The sequence below is a fragment of the Diadema antillarum genome, unplaced genomic scaffold, assembly GCF_040938485.1.
Source record: "Diadema antillarum isolate AM-2024a unplaced genomic scaffold, OU_Dant_1.0 scf00000006, whole genome shotgun sequence".
In the NCBI taxonomy this organism is placed as follows: Eukaryota; Metazoa; Echinodermata; class Echinoidea; order Diadematoida; family Diadematidae; genus Diadema; species Diadema antillarum.
In genome coordinates this window covers 3,945,619-3,964,843 of record NW_027270895.1, presented here as the reverse complement: position 1 = coordinate 3,964,843, position 19,225 = coordinate 3,945,619, and the positions used below count along the sequence as shown (strand labels likewise).

The 19,225-nt window shown below is 38.2% G+C and overlaps 1 protein-coding gene across 1 annotated transcript in view; it reads left to right on the top strand.

Annotated features, from left to right (window-relative positions):
* The window catches only part of LOC139715875 (microtubule-actin cross-linking factor 1-like), a 233,456-nt gene that overhangs the window by 152,569 nt on the left and 61,662 nt on the right, over window positions 1-19,225 (top strand). Inside the window, exons 7-11 of the mRNA XM_071627428.1 lie at window positions 9,754-9,932; window positions 11,549-11,664; window positions 12,041-12,150; window positions 13,694-13,744; window positions 15,512-15,592. Of these exons, the coding sequence (XP_071483529.1) occupies window positions 9,754-9,932; window positions 11,549-11,664; window positions 12,041-12,150; window positions 13,694-13,744; window positions 15,512-15,592 (537 nt within the window). The remainder of the gene's footprint in view (window positions 1-9,753; window positions 9,933-11,548; window positions 11,665-12,040; window positions 12,151-13,693; window positions 13,745-15,511; window positions 15,593-19,225) is intronic.

The window sequence follows — 19,225 nt, the reverse complement described above, 5'->3', positions numbered from 1 at the left end:
TTGCTATAGAATAAATGTGGGGTCATTCATTTCCTGTGTTGGTACCTTAGTGTCACTGAATGACACGAGCGTTAGATCGGCCTGTCAGCTCAATGCTGTGGAGATTTCACACTTTCTGAACATTGTAGGGATGAATTGATCTGCTACGTATGCATGCAATGTTCTGTGTCATCCACGAGACGTCAACACCGTCACATTTTGCTATATCCAGAGAAGCTTTCAGGGAATGGATTTAGGTTCATCCCTCCCACAGTTCACTGTACTACTCTCCCTACATGTCTCTCCCTCTCCCTCCTTCTCCTTCTACCCCCATCTCTCTCCTATCTACCCCTCTCTCATCTCTATATATCTTTCCTCTCTACCTCCTGTCCTCTCTCAGTCTTCGCTTCACATCTTTATCCTTTCTTTATATCCCGAGTATAACTTAATTTTTCCCTTCCTTCTCACCATCTCCCTCCCCTCTGTCTCTTCATATCTCTGTTGTCTTGGTATATTCATATCCACTTTCTATCTCCATCTCTATCTCTTGTATATATATATATTTCCTAATATCTCTCTCTTTCATATGTATTCCCTCTGTATCTCCCCTTCCTTGCACCCTCTCCCCCTCCCTATCCCCCTCCCCTCCCTCTTCTCCCCTCCTTCTCCCTTTCTTGCTCCCCACTCCCCTTTCCAATCTGTTGTCGTCATATATATTCCCTTACATATATATCTCTCTCCTTTGCATATATCCCTCTCTATCTCCCCCTTCTCTGCCCTCTCTTGCTCTTGCTCTTGCTCCCTCCACCCCCATCCTATGTATGTGGTCTTGGTCTATATATCTCCTTCTTATATCTCTCTCCTTTTCATATATTGTATGTATCCCTCTCCCTCTGCTCCTCCTTTGTGCTCTTTTGCTCCCTCCACCCCATCCCATCTCTGTGGTCTTGGAGTATATCTCCTTCCTATATTTCTCTCCTTATATATCTCCCTTCTTTCTCCCCTCCCTCACCCTCTCCCCATCCTTCTTCTTCTCTCTCTCACTCCCACTTTCTCTCCTCCTCTCTCTTCTTCTTTCTCACTCACTCCATGCCTCTCCCACCTGAGACAAATGATGAGAGAAGAATTGGGTGTGAATACCATACCCCATATTATATTCCATATGGTTCACTCCTTTTCTCCTCATACTTACTGTGTATCTCTTACCCATTGATCAGTCAGTAATTATTTGATTGGGACTGATATGAGTGTAGATTTTGTGCATCTTGGCATACCTCTATGACTGTCTGGGAATTCAGCTGGTAATAAGGTAATAATCTTGTTGCTGGTCATATCGTGTTATTAGTCATTATATACCTGGCGCAACCTAATAAAAAGTATATTAACTTCCTCAGAATGAACGCGTTCATCTCTAGCCCACACCTGTGCTTGAATTTCTCTCCAAGTTCCACATGAATTCTTCTCATTTTAGCTAAATAAAACTCCGGCCCTTTAAAGTTGGAGTATAAAATCCAAGAAAACAACAGAAAAATGTATCCTAGATCTAACCTTTGATATTTCACTTGTGTTAAAAAAAACAAAGGATGGTAATGGCAGATAAAGGAATGTATGACTGAATGTCATTTTGAATTTAAGCATTAGAGTGGGAGATGAGTAATCTTTATTCAATTCCAGTTGTCATGAGGATGGGAGTGAAACACATTGTTGTGGGACAATGGGCCGTGCAGGGTTTGTCTGTGGCATGAATGCCTATTGGGAGACGGGTGAAAGCACAGCTATGCATGCAAAGATGGCTGCCAACGAAAACAGCATCAGTAATGACTTCACACTTAACTGCTAGAGTGACTTGTCTCGGGACGCTGTCCGCTGCTCACACTTTGCTGACATTTTCCCTCTGTACTCTCTTCTTTCATCCTGCCCACCCACCCCCCCCCCCCCCCCCCCCATCGTGTTATCTCCAGAGCCTGTTTAAAGCTATAGGTCATCAGCACTTCAATATTTTCAAGCATGTTTAACTTGCTTTTCATCATTTGGAACATATCAAAAGAAATATATCACATTTGTGCAGGTGAGGTTTGGAATAGAAAATCAGTGCTTGACAAAAATTTTGCCTCTTAAACTTCGAAGGTATCATTATTTTTTGAATAGAAGTTACTTTCAGCCTTTCATAGATGTCTACAACTGTAGATGGTGTTGATGAAGAGGGGTGTGTTAGTTGGCCTGGGCTGGAGTTCTGTGCTGAAATTCTAGACCTGTGATTTGTTGATTCTGACCCTCTGGTTCCCTGTGAACAAGATCAAGTGAAGCGCGCCCAACCCTTGTGTACAGAAGTAGTAGGGTATTTCTTAGTCTCTTATCAGACGCATCTGTTTTTTCTGTTCTTTTTTTGTGCTCATATTGTGTTGGTGAAGAAAACCAAGATTAACATGTACACAACAAACAATCTTTGGTTATCCACAGTTCTGTTAAAAAAACAAACAAAACAAAAACAAAAACAGGTAGGCCAACTATTCGCTGAGTTTTTAGTTTAGGTATAAAAAAAGAGAAATTATTGACTTTTCATTTCCCTTTACACCGACTTTTGTAGACTTGCCTAGTTGTCATGGCAACTGATAGGCCTATCCATCCTTGATTTATCACCCAGTAAAAGGAGAGAAGATGGGGCATTGATGATTTGCTCCTCAGTATCATTTGATGGGAGATGATGTCATATCTTGCAGAACTTGATTAGCCTGACTTCCAAACTTTTCATGTGATTTTTCTGTTTTGCCGTGCACCTCCCTATTCTTTGCATTTCTTGCTGTTAAATGTATGAAAATGAAAATAATATACTAATGCATAGCATCTAGTCTATGCAGAAACACTGAGAAAAGATAGAGCAAATATGGGAAGTTTTTATGATAAAAGAGAGGATATATGGCATGAAATACAGGGAGATGTATAGTAAAGGAGAAAATGTCTGCTAGATTGAGCTTGATGAATAGGAAAAGGAATGATAGAGAAAGAGAGATATATATATAGATAGACAGAAACATACATACATGTATATTAAAAAAATATGGATAGAAAAAGAGAGATATGTAGAGGTAGATAGAGACAAACATATAGATACATGAAACATATGAGTAGAGAAAGAGATAGATAGATGGAGAAATATAGGGAGAGAAACATATATAGATATATTAAACATGTTGATAGAGAAAGAGGTAGAGGAGAGAGGGAAAGGGAAAGAGAGGGAGAGAGAGAATGTACATTCATCTTTCTTGATTTGTCTGTATATTTCAGAGCTGTCCTAAGTGCTTGAGTGTAAACACATGGCTGGCTGATCTGAATAAATCAGCGCGTCGATCATCTCCCGCCTAATAAATGTCCCATCACCAGTTGGGAGGAGAAATGATGCCATATATAGTAAATCACAGGCCCGCCATGAGCCAAATCATCATTTGCCAATAAAATATTCCAAACAGCATTCTTTCAAACAGTCATCTGGAAGGATGGGAGTAGTCATCTACCACCTGTTTCTTAAAAAAAGGGGTTTCCACAAATTATTAATATTTCATACATTTCAATGAAACAATCAAATTTGTCACAATCATAATATGTGCATATAAGATGATGCAGCAATATCATTGTTTCTCAGCTTTGCCCTTTGATTGTACATGAAATTATTGTCATTGTCAATATCAAAATAGTCGTATCATTTTTTTTTTTTTCAAATAGCAATTATTGTCATTCATTATTACACTGGAGTAATTTATTGCAAGGATGCAATTTCCTCTATGTGTAAAGTCATTGCAGGAGAGGACATGTAGTCTAAAGATTTGAAGTTCATGCTTAATATTTGTTACTTTGTCCATTAAATTTCAAAGAAAAAAAAAAGAAAAATTGGACACCTTCTGAATAACACAAGATAGCAAAACCTGTCCCTTTTTGTGTACCACATTCAACAATGCTGGAGATCACTGTAAGTTTCCTATGAAACAGTATTGCAATAAGCAGAAAAAGAAAATAAAAAAAACATTGCAGGGAGCCTAAATGTGTGAAACCAGTATGTTATCGTACTGCAGAGGTACAGGTATGTTCACCTGTAATCCCTTGAAAATTTGGATATCCTTTGCTACTCAAAGTGAGCTTAATTAATGGTAATTAAGTTTATAATTTCCTGTTAAATGTCATTTGTGTGGGAAGTTATGAAGATGTTGTGCTTGATTTAGCCATTCCTCATCACTAGCAGTTTAATGCAAGTGACATTTGCCCTTTGATAATGAAAACAAAACGGTATATACCCTACAAGCTCTTGAATACACTACCCTATACCTGTCTGTTCTGTATTATGTATTCGGTAACAGCAATTTCAGGTTATGAATATGTCACCAAATTTACGTTTGTAAAGCAATATCACAGATTCTCATATCGCTGTGGAAATTGTAAGCTCACCGTGCTCATGTGACCTAGCCATGGACTATTTATAGTAGTTTGTAATTTTGCAGATGCCATGCCAGGCGCCTGCTTCTCGCCCAAATCTGGGCTGGACGAGCTAGTAGCATGTCACTGCCCCCTGGAATAAATTTCTGTCCGAACAAAATAGGCCTCCCCAGTATTTGGCAGTATAGTATTCTGTTGTATGAACTTTGCATTGTTGCTGAACAAATGTGATAGAAATTGGTTGGAAATATATTGGAATAAAGATGGTACTTGAGATCAAAGAACTGATAGATAAGGGGTAACAATGATTATGATGATATTGATATTAATATTGATGGTAATATTCTGCTATCTATCTTTACCATTATTGTCACTATTATTGATATATAATGATGATGGTGATTATAATTATAACTGTTATTAGTAGTATCAATTATGTATTTTAAAGATCATTTTGTGTCCATCTTTGGGGATTAAATCATTCATATTATCATTCCCATACATTAATAATGCGGGGGAAGGAGTTGCAAAAATGGATAATACCAAAGATAGAATTTGCAGATATTTACTGTGTTTGAAGAAACATAGATGATTCTCCCCTAATACTTTACTTTCCTCTAATGATTTTGATTCAAGTTTTAAAAATCATTCATGTTGATAGGAGTAATGGTGTCCAGTCATGTACACAATAGCTTTGGCATTTTGCTGAAAAAGCATCAACTATTAAGAAATTTAATGCGTTTTTGTGACCATATCGTTGCTTTTCTTTCATACTGTCCGTGTGACGTTAGAAATGGAACGAGAAAGTGAATGTCCAGAATTACCTTGTAGGTGGGATTTTTGTTGGCCGGACTTGGGTTACGTGCAATATATGCAGGAGGTATTCTATCTCATGTCATTAGCATCATGCGAATATTGTGGTGTAGTCTTGTCCCAGACTCTCTGGATTGGGACTGCTATCTGAACAACATGTCTGTATTTGTGGTGTGGCATAGTTTGGGAGATTCGATGCATGTGAAGGCGTGACAGGAAAGCCAGAGAAAATGTCATAATGCCACTGTACAATGTATATTCAGATGCTTTGTAGTAGATTTAAAATGGCAAACAAACTGTCATTTTGCTAATTGTAGTCTTTACTGTCCATTAAAAAGATAAGAAAAAATAATCCAACAACACAATTACCTGCATCACAATGTTATCATATTATTTACTTTTTAATTGTTTGCCTTTAATGTTTTTGATTTGGGCTTTATGGAATAAGGGGGAATAATGAATATTCTACATCTGTCTAAATCATGTTTAGTGGCAACTACCTGTGTTAATCTAATTTTCATTTCATCACCTGGTGCCTTGTGTCAAGGCTAGCTGTCTCCTGCATGCATGTGTGACATGACTTCAATTCACTATGGCCTCCTCTCATTTCCCCTTGCTCCTGCCAGCGTTCATTTGTGATTCAGATGTTGATCGTGAGATTGCTCGACTTTGACAGATATGGAGTGTTTTTTAGGGGGGCGGGGTGATGGGGGGGGGGAAGTTGGGAGGGAGAGTGGGTTACATGTGGACGGTATGTGTTGCCATGGCGACAAATTAGGTGTAAACAGTCGTCTTTCTGCGACCTCCATAAATGATTTATTCCCATGTCTCAATTGTACATATACATATTCCATTCAGCCTTGACTGTGCTACGTTACATGTTCATACATTGTTCGCATACACACGCATTCGAAATGCGGATGCGGATGCCGTAGAAATGGTAAACGGGGAACCTTAACCTTGTGTGCATTCCCTGGAGAGGTCCTATGACATAGGGACTGGGGTGGGGTATGGGTATGTGCCTCATCTTTGTGACATCAGCCATGTACCCATGTACGTCAGGCTGTGATGTCTCTCTATCAGCACATTTGCAGATTAAGCTGGAGCACATGTCTTTCCTTAGGGTATACTTTGTATGTAGGCAGACATACACATATGGTATGTCATGTCAGAAGCCACGTTTCTGTGAAGGTAAATATCTAGGTGTGATACGTATAGTTTGTCCCATGATTTTACACTCTCCCTGGTAGGCACAATTCACTAGAAATTATAGAATTTTATTTCAGTTACACAGAGTCGTGAGTTGTTGTTCATATTTTGTCTACACCGTGTGCTTTTTGTTTTCAAAGCCCTATCTGTATATCAGGTGTTCAATTTTGTTTTATTTGTTTTTGTAGTTTTATGCAGCAAATTGTGAATATTACTTTTTCACCACATAATCAATTATGAAACATAGTAGTTTTATACCTGGATGAAGCTATAGAAACTTTTGTCATTCTGGTGGTTTTTTATATCATCCTGTGTGCTTGACACAGAAACCCACAGGGCTGGTACATATCATCAACAATTTTCTCCTGTGGCTGAAATTATGGATTTCATAGACCAAGGAGTAAATCCGCACAGCCTAATCATGCTTTCATAATTTCATGTAGACTAGATTACAGCAGATTCAGTCAAGGTAGTGGTGTGGTTGGCAATATGGTGGTATAAAGTCAGATTATACATTTGTGTGCATACATATATGTATTCCTTTCATGAAACATATCCTCAGCTATTTTGTCCATATATTCTGCTCATTATAAAAAAAAAAGAGATTCCTGTATTGATAGATTACACTAGTAGCCATTGGATGTTGTCAGCATCATGGTGTAAAGTAACAATAATGTCCTCAATAAGATTTGTATATTCTGGTAGGCTCTACTGCTGACATGCTGATTCAAAAGGCAATAGAATATATCATCTTTATAAATTATAATACTATATTACTCCTCCACCCCAGACAAGGTCATAATGTGTATAAAAGGGATTCCACTTGAGTGCCCCGCCCCCTTTCAAAAAAGAAAAAGAAAAAAAAAAAAGAAAGAGAATGAGGAGCTGCTTCAGACAATTAGCGAGACGATGCGGGGAGGGCCCCACAGGTATCATCCTGGATGGCATCTCGGTAGACACGTGTAGCTCTGGGATGCGCATACCATTACCTCTTCCTCATCCTCATCCTCCTCCTGCTCCCATGCCAACTCTCTCCCTCCCTCTCCCCCCCTCTCCATCTTCCTCACTCTACCCCTTTTTCTAAATGTCTCTGAATACCTCCTCCTCAAATCACTGGCTCTCTTATGCATACATTTTTTCTCACACTCCATCTTTCTCATTTTTCTCTGATTGTGTCCTCCCTCCCTCCCCCTCTCTCTCTCATTGAGTTTCTGTGATTACCCCTTTATCTTCCTCATCCTTCAGATTTACCCCCTCCCTTCCTCCCTCTTCACCTTTTATACGCATTTTTCTCCCCTTTTACCCCCTCTTCCTTTCTCTGATAACATCCTTCTCCTCCTCTCTCCCCCTCCCTGTCTCTCTCTCTCATGTACAATATTTTGTCCCTTTCTGCATCCCTCCCTTTCTCTTATGATATCATTTTCCTTCTCCTCCTCCTCTTCCTCCTCTCTCTTCCTCTTTCTCTCTCTCTCTCTCTCCCCCTCTCTTTGCCTTCCTCCACGAATGACTCATGCCATGGTCCTCGCGATGTTGTTTCTCCCTCGGTCTGGGCACCCGGTCTGAGATCATATCGTATTTCGGGAGATGCGCGTCATCCGCCGCTGTGGAAGGAATAGCTCGGAAGTCGTTCGGATGTGCAGGGATCTAGCGAAGCTTGAATTATCTGTCTTCCTTTGCTTTTTTTTTCTTTTTGTTTTTGTTAAAAATTTCATTTCAACTTTTATTCTTTGGTGGGGGGGGGGGGGAGGATTATATTGCTCAAGGGAATTCGACCTTCACAATGAATGAGAATGTCTTTTCCTGCGCAGCCGTATATAGCATGCACAATTTAGCTTAAAGTTCGAAGAGATTATCATATTAAATTGTACAATATGGAAATATGTTTTCACACTGTCTGGATTCGTAATATAAACACACTGATTTAAACAAAAGTGGTAAATCTAAGTAAATGCCAAATAAAGTGAAATGAAATGAAATAATATGATATCTTTTATTTTATTCTATTTCATTTCAACATATTTTGAGAGAATACACTGGACATAGTAAGATCAGCAAGTGTATTGCTGTTTCACATCAAAATCATGTGCAATCCTTGCTAGTATTACATAGCTGTAAATATAAAATCATTTTATGAATATAAAGAACAAACAATAGTTAAATTCATAGTACTTTCCTTAACTCCTTTTAAACTTTTTGTTGTCATTTGTTTGTTTGTTTGTTTTTGCATATGATTGTACTGTGCAATAGTTGTGTGAGTGTTGGCATATTTAATTGTGAGCGTCATTGTTCGTGATTGTACACTGCTCTTGTTACAAGCTTTCACTGCATTCTTGGAGTGAATTGTAGAAGGATTAAAAAGAAAAGAGCTAAACTCCTTGCACCAAGCAAGGACAGCATTAAAGTTTAGGACGAGGAGCAAAAACTTGGGTCAACTTTTCGTCAACAAATCGTGCCTGATATGCAAGCAGTGAGCTAATCCTCTCAAATCCCCTGTGTGCCTTCAGTGTGCACTATGGCAGTGGAAGATGAATGAGAGATATTTGCCAAGTAATCACTCTACTAATGCCTGTGTATCTGTCAGGCTTTATGTGAACTAAGAGGGAGAAAAAGATTTGTTTTGTTTTGTTTTGTCTGTGAGGAGTAACTGGCCACTGTCATAGGAATGTATGAATCTGTGTATGCCAATTGGCTACTAAAGAAAAGTGGGAGGGGGTTGGGAGAAGGGGGAATTATAATGGACAGCAGATACAGTGTATTTCATCCTGTACGAAAACATGCAGAATTCAGTTCAAGCCAGTCTAGGCATTGATTATCTTATTTCACTTGCTTCTCTTGTGCCTAACTCAAGAGTTTTTTTTTTCTAATCCTGTTTTGAAGCTGTGTGCAGCACATACACAATGGAGAAGCATTCAGCGTTCATGTACATGTATACACGCATATATATAACACACATACATGTAGACATACACACACATATAGATAAATGCACACACAGTATGTTATGCAAGCATTTAAAGTATGATACAAAATATAGTTGTACAAGTATAAGCGTGGTTGTGTGTGAGTTGTGTTAACCTGTTCCATACCGAATTCTGAAATCCCCATAAACTTAATACACAAGCCACTTGGTTCCCATATGGAATGGGTTAAGTGTTATATTCTCTGTGTATATCCACTACCGTCATATCAAAACGTATTTGCATATTATGTTAAACTATCAATTTTGAATGTATTGACACATATGTTCGAGATTGATATAATGCCACTGGATTGACATTTTCATTCTACTAAGCATGTCTTCTCCATCTTGGTCTTCTTCGATTACAGATCTCCGAGGTCGTGGTCGAGTCCGATGGCGGGAGGGGTGGCCAGACCCTGCAGGCGAAGGAGGCCCTCAAGGTCTGGGCCCAGAGAACCACCAAGGACTACCCCGGAGTCCACATCACCGACTTTGGCAAGAGCTGGCGAGATGGTCTCGCCTTCAACGCCATCATCAATAGAAACAGGTGAGGAAATTTTGAAATCCCTCCCCTTTTGAACCCCTCAAAATCGAAAGTTAGAAAAAAAGAATGTTTCTAAAATCTGGAATATTTGGAACATTCAACATACCCATGCCCAAAGTTCTGAGATTTTTTAAATCTATGTATTTTTCAAAATCATACCTACCATGTAAGGGGGGGGGAGGGGTGGGGGTGGAATGGACATACCTTTCCACCCAAGCTTCCCTTCCCCCTCCCTCTCCCCCCTGGGTACTTTTATCCCTCCCAGTGTCTCGCTCCAAACTCTTACTCAAAGTTAACACAACCCTGCCCCCCGAAAAAAAACCTTGCAACAACAAAACAAAACAAAACAAAGGAAAACAGTGAACAATATGCAGCTTTTTCCAAAAGGCAGATGACTGGTTTGAATAAGTCAGGGAAAGTAGAAGAATTCAGAATTCAAAAATTCAGAAACTGGATAGAAAAAATCTGTCTCATACATAAATTCCACTGAGCAGTTTTATTCCTCGTGTGCTATTCACACACGCCGCTAGGGCAATTATCATGAAAGTAAAAAAAAAAGAAGATAATCTAGCAGAATAATTTTCGTATCATGATGCCCATCACAAGAGTTAACAATATTTCTCTTTTTTGTGGGTACACACACAAGAATTAATGGTCTTCACATCGCATCACAAAAATGAATTAAAAAACAAACATTCATTTCGGGAGTGTGAATGGGACCAATGACACGCTCTCATTACTGCAAAGTCAGAACAGATGATCTGATAATTAAGGTCGGGGCATTGGGATTACACACTCCAGTTCTTCGTCACTGCATGGTTATGACTTTCCTGTGAATCTGTGGCAGCATTACACATGAGTAATAATGCACAACATTTATCAGTTTGTGAAGTATTATTCTCCCTTCCTTCTCCTTTTTTTTTTGATTGGGGGGGGGGGGGAAAGGGGAGAAACCAATTACAAAAAATTCTCAGTAACAGCTATTAAGTGCTATCATGAGATATATTCATCTGTGTATATATCTATTTTTATGCCTCCGCCACGAAGTGGTGCCGGAGGCATTATTCTTGTATATATCTTTTGATTAAGGGAGGGATTGTAATGACTATCAAGTGGGGGTACTGTGACATAGTGGATATGACTCCCGACTCCCGAACAGAGGACTGCGAGTTCAAACCCCGCCCAGTGCTTATGTCCTTGGACAAGATGTTTTATCCACAATGTCCCTCTCGACTCAGGTGTATAAATGGGTACCTGGCAATGCTAGGGTAATAATAATGGCAGGGCCCTCATTTAGAACAATGTCAACACTGAATAGGCTACCCTGGGTAAATAAGACATTATTATTATTATTATTATTATTATTATTATTATTATTATTATTATTATTATTATTATTATTATTATTATTATTATTATTATTATTATTATTATTATTATTATTATTATTATTATTATTATTATTATTATTATTATTATTATTATTATTATTATTATTATTATTATTATTATTGTTATTACTATTATGTTGTGCAGCACATGAAGGGTTTATTAAAGGAAAGGATGAGATTTAAAGAAGAAAAAGTGAAATTTTGATGTGTTTTCTTTGCATCCATCAGGCCCGATCTGGTTGACTTTTCGTCCCTGAAGCCATCCCAGCACCGGGCCAACCTGGAAAGTGCCTTCAGCATCGCCGAGAAACACCTGGGAGTGACTCGTCTCCTCGACCCAGAAGGTGAGCCGTGATTGAAAACTCCCCTATTCCTTGCATTGGTACTGATCCATCCTGAATAGACTGTATATCTGTAGCTTTATACTGTGGAATGTTCCATGACAAAAAGAGGAGGTGACTAGGTCTTTTAAAGGATCATGCCAAGTTCATGAATGATTAAAAGTGAATGAAAAATTTTTCTCAGATGCATACTTCACTTTTTTCTTAGCAATTATGGGACGTGGACTCATTTACTACACCAGTGTGCCTGTTTCACGGTTCAAATGAGATATTGCCCCTCCATTACCGTAACTTGAAAGCATCAAACAATGTAGCAATAATTATATTTTCTGTTTTCCCTCTAAATATCGTCTTCAATCATTTTGCTTACCCACCTTAGATGTGGATGTCCCCAAGCCAGATGAGAAGTCCATCATGACCTATGTGTCGTCTCTCTACAACGTCTTCCCTCGAGTCCCCGAAAGCAGTACTTCATACTCCACCTCAGAGGTAAGGGGTCGTGACCTTTGACATCAGTTCTGTTTCAAGGACAACATCATTGGACGACATTCTCTCAACCTTATAACTTTTCTTGACCTCACAGGTTATCTTGGAACAATCTTTATCATTTATGTGTCCTGTCAAATTTGGTTGATGGCTTTTCTTCAATGGAAATTACTCTGTGTACACTAAGAGTCTTCTTCGCTTCGTTGAAATTCTTTTTTATCAGGCTGAACTTTGAATACCTTTGTACTTTTCGACCTCGGGTGCATGAATTATTCTCTTTGGTGAAATGCGTCAAGCATGTTTATGTATTATCTATTTTTCCCCCTTTCTGTGACTCTTGAGTTTGAGTGAAAGTTGAAATGTATACCCTGTACTCACCAAGAGTGTTACTTTCTGTTTGTTTGTTGTAAAGCAAAAAGAGGGATATCTGAATTTGCTGTGGCTGTAATTCAAAGCACAATTTGTATTCATCACAAAGAATTGGAAAGAGTGATGTTAGATGTTGTCAGTGGAAATATCAGTCCACTGTGTTGGAATGGGAGCCCAGAGCTCCAGATGTAATGACACAAAGCACTTCTGATTGGTGCAAAGTTCATGTCTCCATTGACAACAAGGCAAGAGGAAAGATTTGATTGGCTGATGACACCGTGATGTCACCAGAGGGACAAGCCTCCAACCAGATGGGCATTGTCAAGCAAGCACAGACTTGGGACAGCTAGAGTGTGCACTTTATGTAATGACCAAAATCTTTGGTGTGCACATGTGTTTTGGTTGTTTGTGGTATATTTCACAAGTATGTGTAATTTTTTCTCATCAGCTTAAGAGTAAGAAAGGCTTTAAACAAAATAATTTGTCTGGATTTAAGACCCTTCTAGCTCTCAACTGATTATTACTCGCTAATGTTCTGCAATTATTTAAAAAAAAAAAGAGGGTGTCTTTAAGTTCTTAATTTCTTTCCCTTTTCATTTTTTGACCCTTTCTTTTCCCCCAAACCCCCTCCTGACCCCCCACATGTTTCTTTCTTTGTCTTGGGCTGCGGTCAATTCTGCATATGCTACATATATTCGTTCCTCATCTCTCCTCCACTACTTTATGATTTCTCAATTTTATTTTGTCTTGCACAATATCATTGGCTCATCTGTGCACTTTATGTTATTCATGCTGTGTTATGCTGTTGATTTGTATGGTTCTCTATGATACCCTGGTGTATGTTGTGGTTTTTTTCTTTCGTTCACTGTATTTGTCATATTTTCCTTCCAAATTGCTTTTGTGTTTCAATGACAATACTTATTTGTATCCCACCAAAATACGGCTCCTTGATTCTTCCTGGATGGGTAATGGGATATTTTTTCTTTTATATTTACTATGTCGTGTTATGATATTTCCTTTCATTGACACATTTATGTGAAAAAAACAACAACAACATGAATATCGATCAAATTGTTAACTTTCATACATGGTATAAAATCCTGCTTAAACTTTTGATGTGAACGCCTCTTTCCTGTTTCATTAATGTTGAAACTACCAAACGTAATTAAATAAACAGAGGAAAACGACTAAGATGCGAACTGAACGTGCCATCAAGACTTCTGTGTCCGTAAGTCGAATTCTGCACAAACTGTAAAACATACAATTTTTTGTGGTAATACTAAAAGAATCATGCCAGGAATCATACAGTTTTAGTGTGAACTATTGAATTCACTCAGAAAAAAAGATCTTTAAACATTTTTCAGTCAGGAACAAATTCAATACATCAATGAAAAAAAGGGATGATGTTTAGCTAAATATGAAAAGAATAAAAGGATATACAATTGTAGTAGATCAACAAAATTTTATATTGAGATGCGAATTGTCAAAAGGGGAAACTTGAACTGAAGTTGTAATTCATATGATCATCTGTTTCAGTCCCTCTTCTAATACTTCAAATCTCTCTGCCATGTTGTTAGTGGTTCGTATGCTTTTGTTAGTTTCTCCAGGGAGGTGGGACTTACCTATATTTCTCGTACAATTATCTGTAATTCTGGGACTGTGTTGATTTAATTGCTCGTGTGCAATGTCATCATGTGAAGTGTAGGCATAAAGTTGACTTTACTGCTTGCATGTATGTGCCCTGTTTTTTTGTTTGTTTTTGTTTGTAGAAACATTTACTATGTTCATTTTAGGATTAATGTTGTTGCTGTGTTGGTCATATGCACATATGACATCTGTATATCGTTATGTTGCCAACTGTACATTTGTCTTGCGTAGTGAGCCATAAGACTACTGTTTTTTGTTGTTGCCATTTAGTATTTTAACTGCAAAGTCAAGTGGTTGCCACTATCATTAATTTTAGTAAGACCATGATTATGATCCTGATAATAATTGTGGTCATCATCATCGATGGTACAGCCATTTTTATCTGGTGTCTTATGCCAATTAGTCATGATTGTTAATACTGCCAGTTTGATTTCCATTGTACTGTAAATATCATCATCATTGTCATTAGGGCCTTCCTCGTTTGCCCCTTATCATCATCGGTGTCATTGTGTTGTCTTGTCATCATCATCATCATCCTACTCTTCATCAACGTCATGATGTTGTAATCGTTGGGTAATCATCAATATCTATTTTGTTGTCATGAATACCATCACGTTGTTATCATTCTTCCACTATTAACAATCATCATTATCATTCATTTTATTGTCATGACTACCATCATCATTCACACCCGTTTGTTGCCATGACTACCACTATCATCATTATCACCTTTGTTCAAGTCATCATCATCATTGTGAAAGTCTTCATCATTATCGTCTGCATTTTTGTTGTGATAATGGTGTATCTGTGTTTGTCGATGTACAATGTATATGTCACAGTCATTTCTTATTGTGTGCTTGCATCGCCGTGCTGCCACCACAACCATCACCACCACCACCAAATTACCTCATCATCACATCACCACCATCACTGATGTCAAAGGCATCATCTCTTGCCATCGTCATGATCATCATATCTGTGATTGTAATCAGTTGTCCGTGGTCATTGTCATCCTATTAAACCCGTGTGTGTCCTCTCATACATGTGCCATCCGTTTTTAGAACGTGGGTAGTAAGGTGTCGGTGCGATACCAGCTCCAATTTGTTATTGCCACGCCCATCTTGCCATCCTTAAGCACCATCGAGGAAGGTAGTCGAACATGCATCCCTATAATCTTCCAGGGAAAAGGATATGTACTAATAATGATACATGTATGTGTACATCATCATGGTGCTATTTAGAATCATAGCGACGCCTTCTCACTTGCCTGCTGGACTTTTTTCCTCCAAACATCTTCTCCGCCCCCCTCCCCACAAACACTGTGCCCCACCCCCATTTGGTCTTCTAGCCCCGCGTGGAGTCGAGACCAAGTTCAGTCGCTTCTTCTTCGTCATCTCGCGTTGAGGCCCCAATCAGCGCAGAGCTCAAAGTAAGTTGGTCCTGATCCGGTGTTGTCATTGTCTTGCTGTTTCATTTCAAGCTCTTTAAAAGAAAAAAAGAAAGAAAATCAAACGTTACCATCCCTTGGGAATTAAGCATGTGAGCTTTCAGAATGATTCAATATCAGCATCGTGTTTGCATGTGTATTTGAAAACTTTGCTCCTTCCCTATTACCTCCTGAGAATGACTGGAAAAGGTCTGTCATATAAAGAACATGTCTTTTCGTGGCACAAACATTTCAATCAGCAAAGAATTTTCATTCTGTATCCCAGCATTTCATACAAACTTTACATGTTCCCCCCACTTCTTGTCAGAAGGAAAACAACCAAACTTTTTGTTTTCCTCTTTAAGCTGCCTCTTCGACATACTTGAAGGATATGAACATGCAAGAGAGAAAAGAAAAGTGCTCAGTTAAATTTTGCTTGTATTATAATAGCATCTAAACTCATAATCTCATTCCCTGATCTGTAAATTTGTGTGTTAAAATTGCTATTTCTGCAAATGGGGCAGGAAGGCTATGGTGGATGTAAATGTAAAATACAGAATGAACCTTATCACTGAATAATGTACTATTCTTCATTTCTCAAGAAATTGAAGACTTTATTTCATTTGCTGTTCCCTTACAAAGTAAACAGATGAAAAAACCACTTATGAATTAAAATGATGATGTGTTTGCTGTATGTGTTGATTGGTGAAATGGAGTGTAACATATGTGCAGTTTTTGTTATTTTGCTGGCAAATCTTTTGACCTGTTTTAGCATCTGGTTTTGTTGTGTTAAAAAAACAAAAACAAGAACAAGAATTAAGCATCAACTCCTAGAGTTGCTGTGTGTTTCTCTCTCTGAAAATGTTTCTCATTTACCCCCACCCCAAAGTTTTGTGTTTGAACAAAGCTGAAATTGTGCTGTAAGGAAAAATCAATGGCTCCATGTGCATAAAATAAAAAAACAAAAACAAAAAAGTCAAAGCAAAGAGCTCTGTTTCGCACCCAGAAACATTATGTCTAACTGTGCAGGGTGAATAATAGGGTCTTCCCAGTTCGTCTTTTAGGGATTTCGAAAGCAGCTCCTGCCAGAACGCTTCCTTGCCTGTAATTTTCTCTGTTTTAGGAACTGTCTTAATGCTTCCTCTTGACTATTCCTAATTTCTTCTACTGTTCTAATGAGATGCTTACGTGGCACTATACATATCTTGTAATATATCGAAAAAGATACAACTGCTTTTTTCCCCTTGTCCTATAAATGATCATTAAGCTGCCTTTATAGGAGAAATAACAATTCCACCTTCAAATGTAATGTTGCTAGAATATTTGCATAAATGCTTTGTATCCTTTAAAATACATGTACTTGCTTGTCAGAATGAATGCCTGCTTTCAAAATGTCAATGTTTGATTATGCTCCTTCTCTATCTACTGTCATTTTCTCCTTTCTGTTTTCTCTGTCTTTTTCTACTGTCACTTCAACTCCTATTTTGCTTCCACTCTGTTGTCCGTCTGTTTCTACACCTTTTTCTGTGTTTTTTTTTAAATTCTTTCTTGCTATGGCATGGTCTTTTTGTTTTCTTTTACATTCATTTTCTTGCCACCATCATTTCTTTTCCAACCCATGTTTCTTCTGCCTGTCTTTCCCTACTCCTTGCATTACCCTTTTTTTTTCCCCATCCCCATGTGCTTTGCTAGACTAAGGTGGAGTCTGCTCCCATCGTATTCCCGACCAATGGCCAGGCCCCGGGCCCGGGCCAGGTCGAGACTCCAGTCACTGTGGAGATCAAAGTAAGTTCGACGCTTACATGTCAGAAGCCTTTCTGACCAGAGTCCCATGTCGCCTTCTCCTGTACAGACACATTTCTCAGTTAACCGTTTGTGTGTTTTGAGTGCTGATCAGCACAGAAAACCCCACAGTGATGCACACAGTGTCAAAAGTCCCTGGCACACAAAGGGTTTACCTGTTGTTGTTTTTTAAGAGCCTGTGGAAGATGTTCCACTTTTGAAAGTTAAATAGAATCTCACACTACATCACTTGTTTAAGCCATCTCCTTTTGGTAGTACATGTGAGGTTTCAGAATCTCGGTAGAAAATAGGTTAGATAATGATACTACCCACCTACTATTTGCATCCATGACTGCCCCCCTGCCCCCCCCCCCCCCCCCCATTCTAATTTCAAAGTATGCAGTATCCCACCATCCTATAGTCTTTTAGTACTAGGTAGATGACTTTTTGGTCCTAACTCCGTCAAACTGACCCATTCCATCCCCTTGAACCCCCTCCCCTCCCCTCCTCTCCCCCTCAAAAATAATGTCCATTGGCCCCATGCATGATCAGACACCACTTCGATTAATAATGACATGATGCATGTCACTTTTCTGTTGAGACAGAAGGTCCTTAAAGTACAATTTGTTGCCTGCCAGGCAGAAGGGCCCCAAGGCATGCTCAATGTAAACTTGGCAGGGCCCTTTTGCCGGGCATGTGATGAATTCCACATCATAGAAATATTCAAGTTAACTGCAAAATAGAAAGTAAAGTCATTCAACAGCATGATGGAAACTTTATCAAAATTACATCAAAAGACTGTTATGGAATTTAACACCTTCACACATTTATCTTTCTTTGTGAAATATTGGTATTGATAGCTTAACGACCATGCAAATTTGATAAGTTATTTTCAAATACACAAATCTGAAAGAAAAAGAGGAAAAAAAATATATATGTTTTTTAAAAACATAGAATTAGAAAGCAAAAAAGTTCTGTCATTGGATCAAATGTTTGTGATATTGCAATAACCTGAGATTGTTACTTTAAGGCTGAAAATAAAAGAAGTCACAGTTGCTATTAAAATAATCACCCACAGACATAATTTCGATTGATTTTTTTTTGTGCAAAACTTAATTGGTGAGTTGTGAGTTTTAGATGCTTTAACCACAGGTAATTTATAGATAAGTGGTTGTTAGCAATGTCAGTATTTGATGAAAACATTTTGAAACTTTTTTGAAACTTTTTTTGCAATTTTTTCACATATCTTAGATGATGTCTGTCTTTTGATGAAATTTCTACATTCTTTCATCTACTGTATTTTCCTTTATTTATGAATTCCAACTGGAGCATGTTGTGGAATTTAACTTTAAGGACCTTTTGCCTCTCAGCCATTGACCATGCAGAAGTGTGACAGTTTATGGTAGCTTGATTTGTTGTCATGACAACAGTCATCTTTGTATCACGCTAATATATAGATTATTTGTATCGTCATTGCTGCAGTTGTGTTGTGTTTCTCCAAAATTTATGAGTCCCCCCTTTTGTTTGTTTATCTGTTTGTTGTTTGCTTTTTCATAGTAGTCTTTTTGTTCATATTGCTTTGTTTTAGAGTAGAGTAACAAGTAGTGTTTAGAGTAGTGATGTGTTCAGAATTGCAGTGTAACACATAATAATGCACAGAGTGTTTCATTAACCTTTCTATTTGCCATTATACTTCTTTTTCATACACAGCAAAGCCACTTGAGATTATAATGTGTATGTGCTGTACTTGTCCACATTCATGCAAAAAAAAAGATCAATCATTAGTATTACAGTTATAATCTAACCTAATTAAATGAAGCACACAAAGTTTTTATCCTGTGTTGTGAATTGATA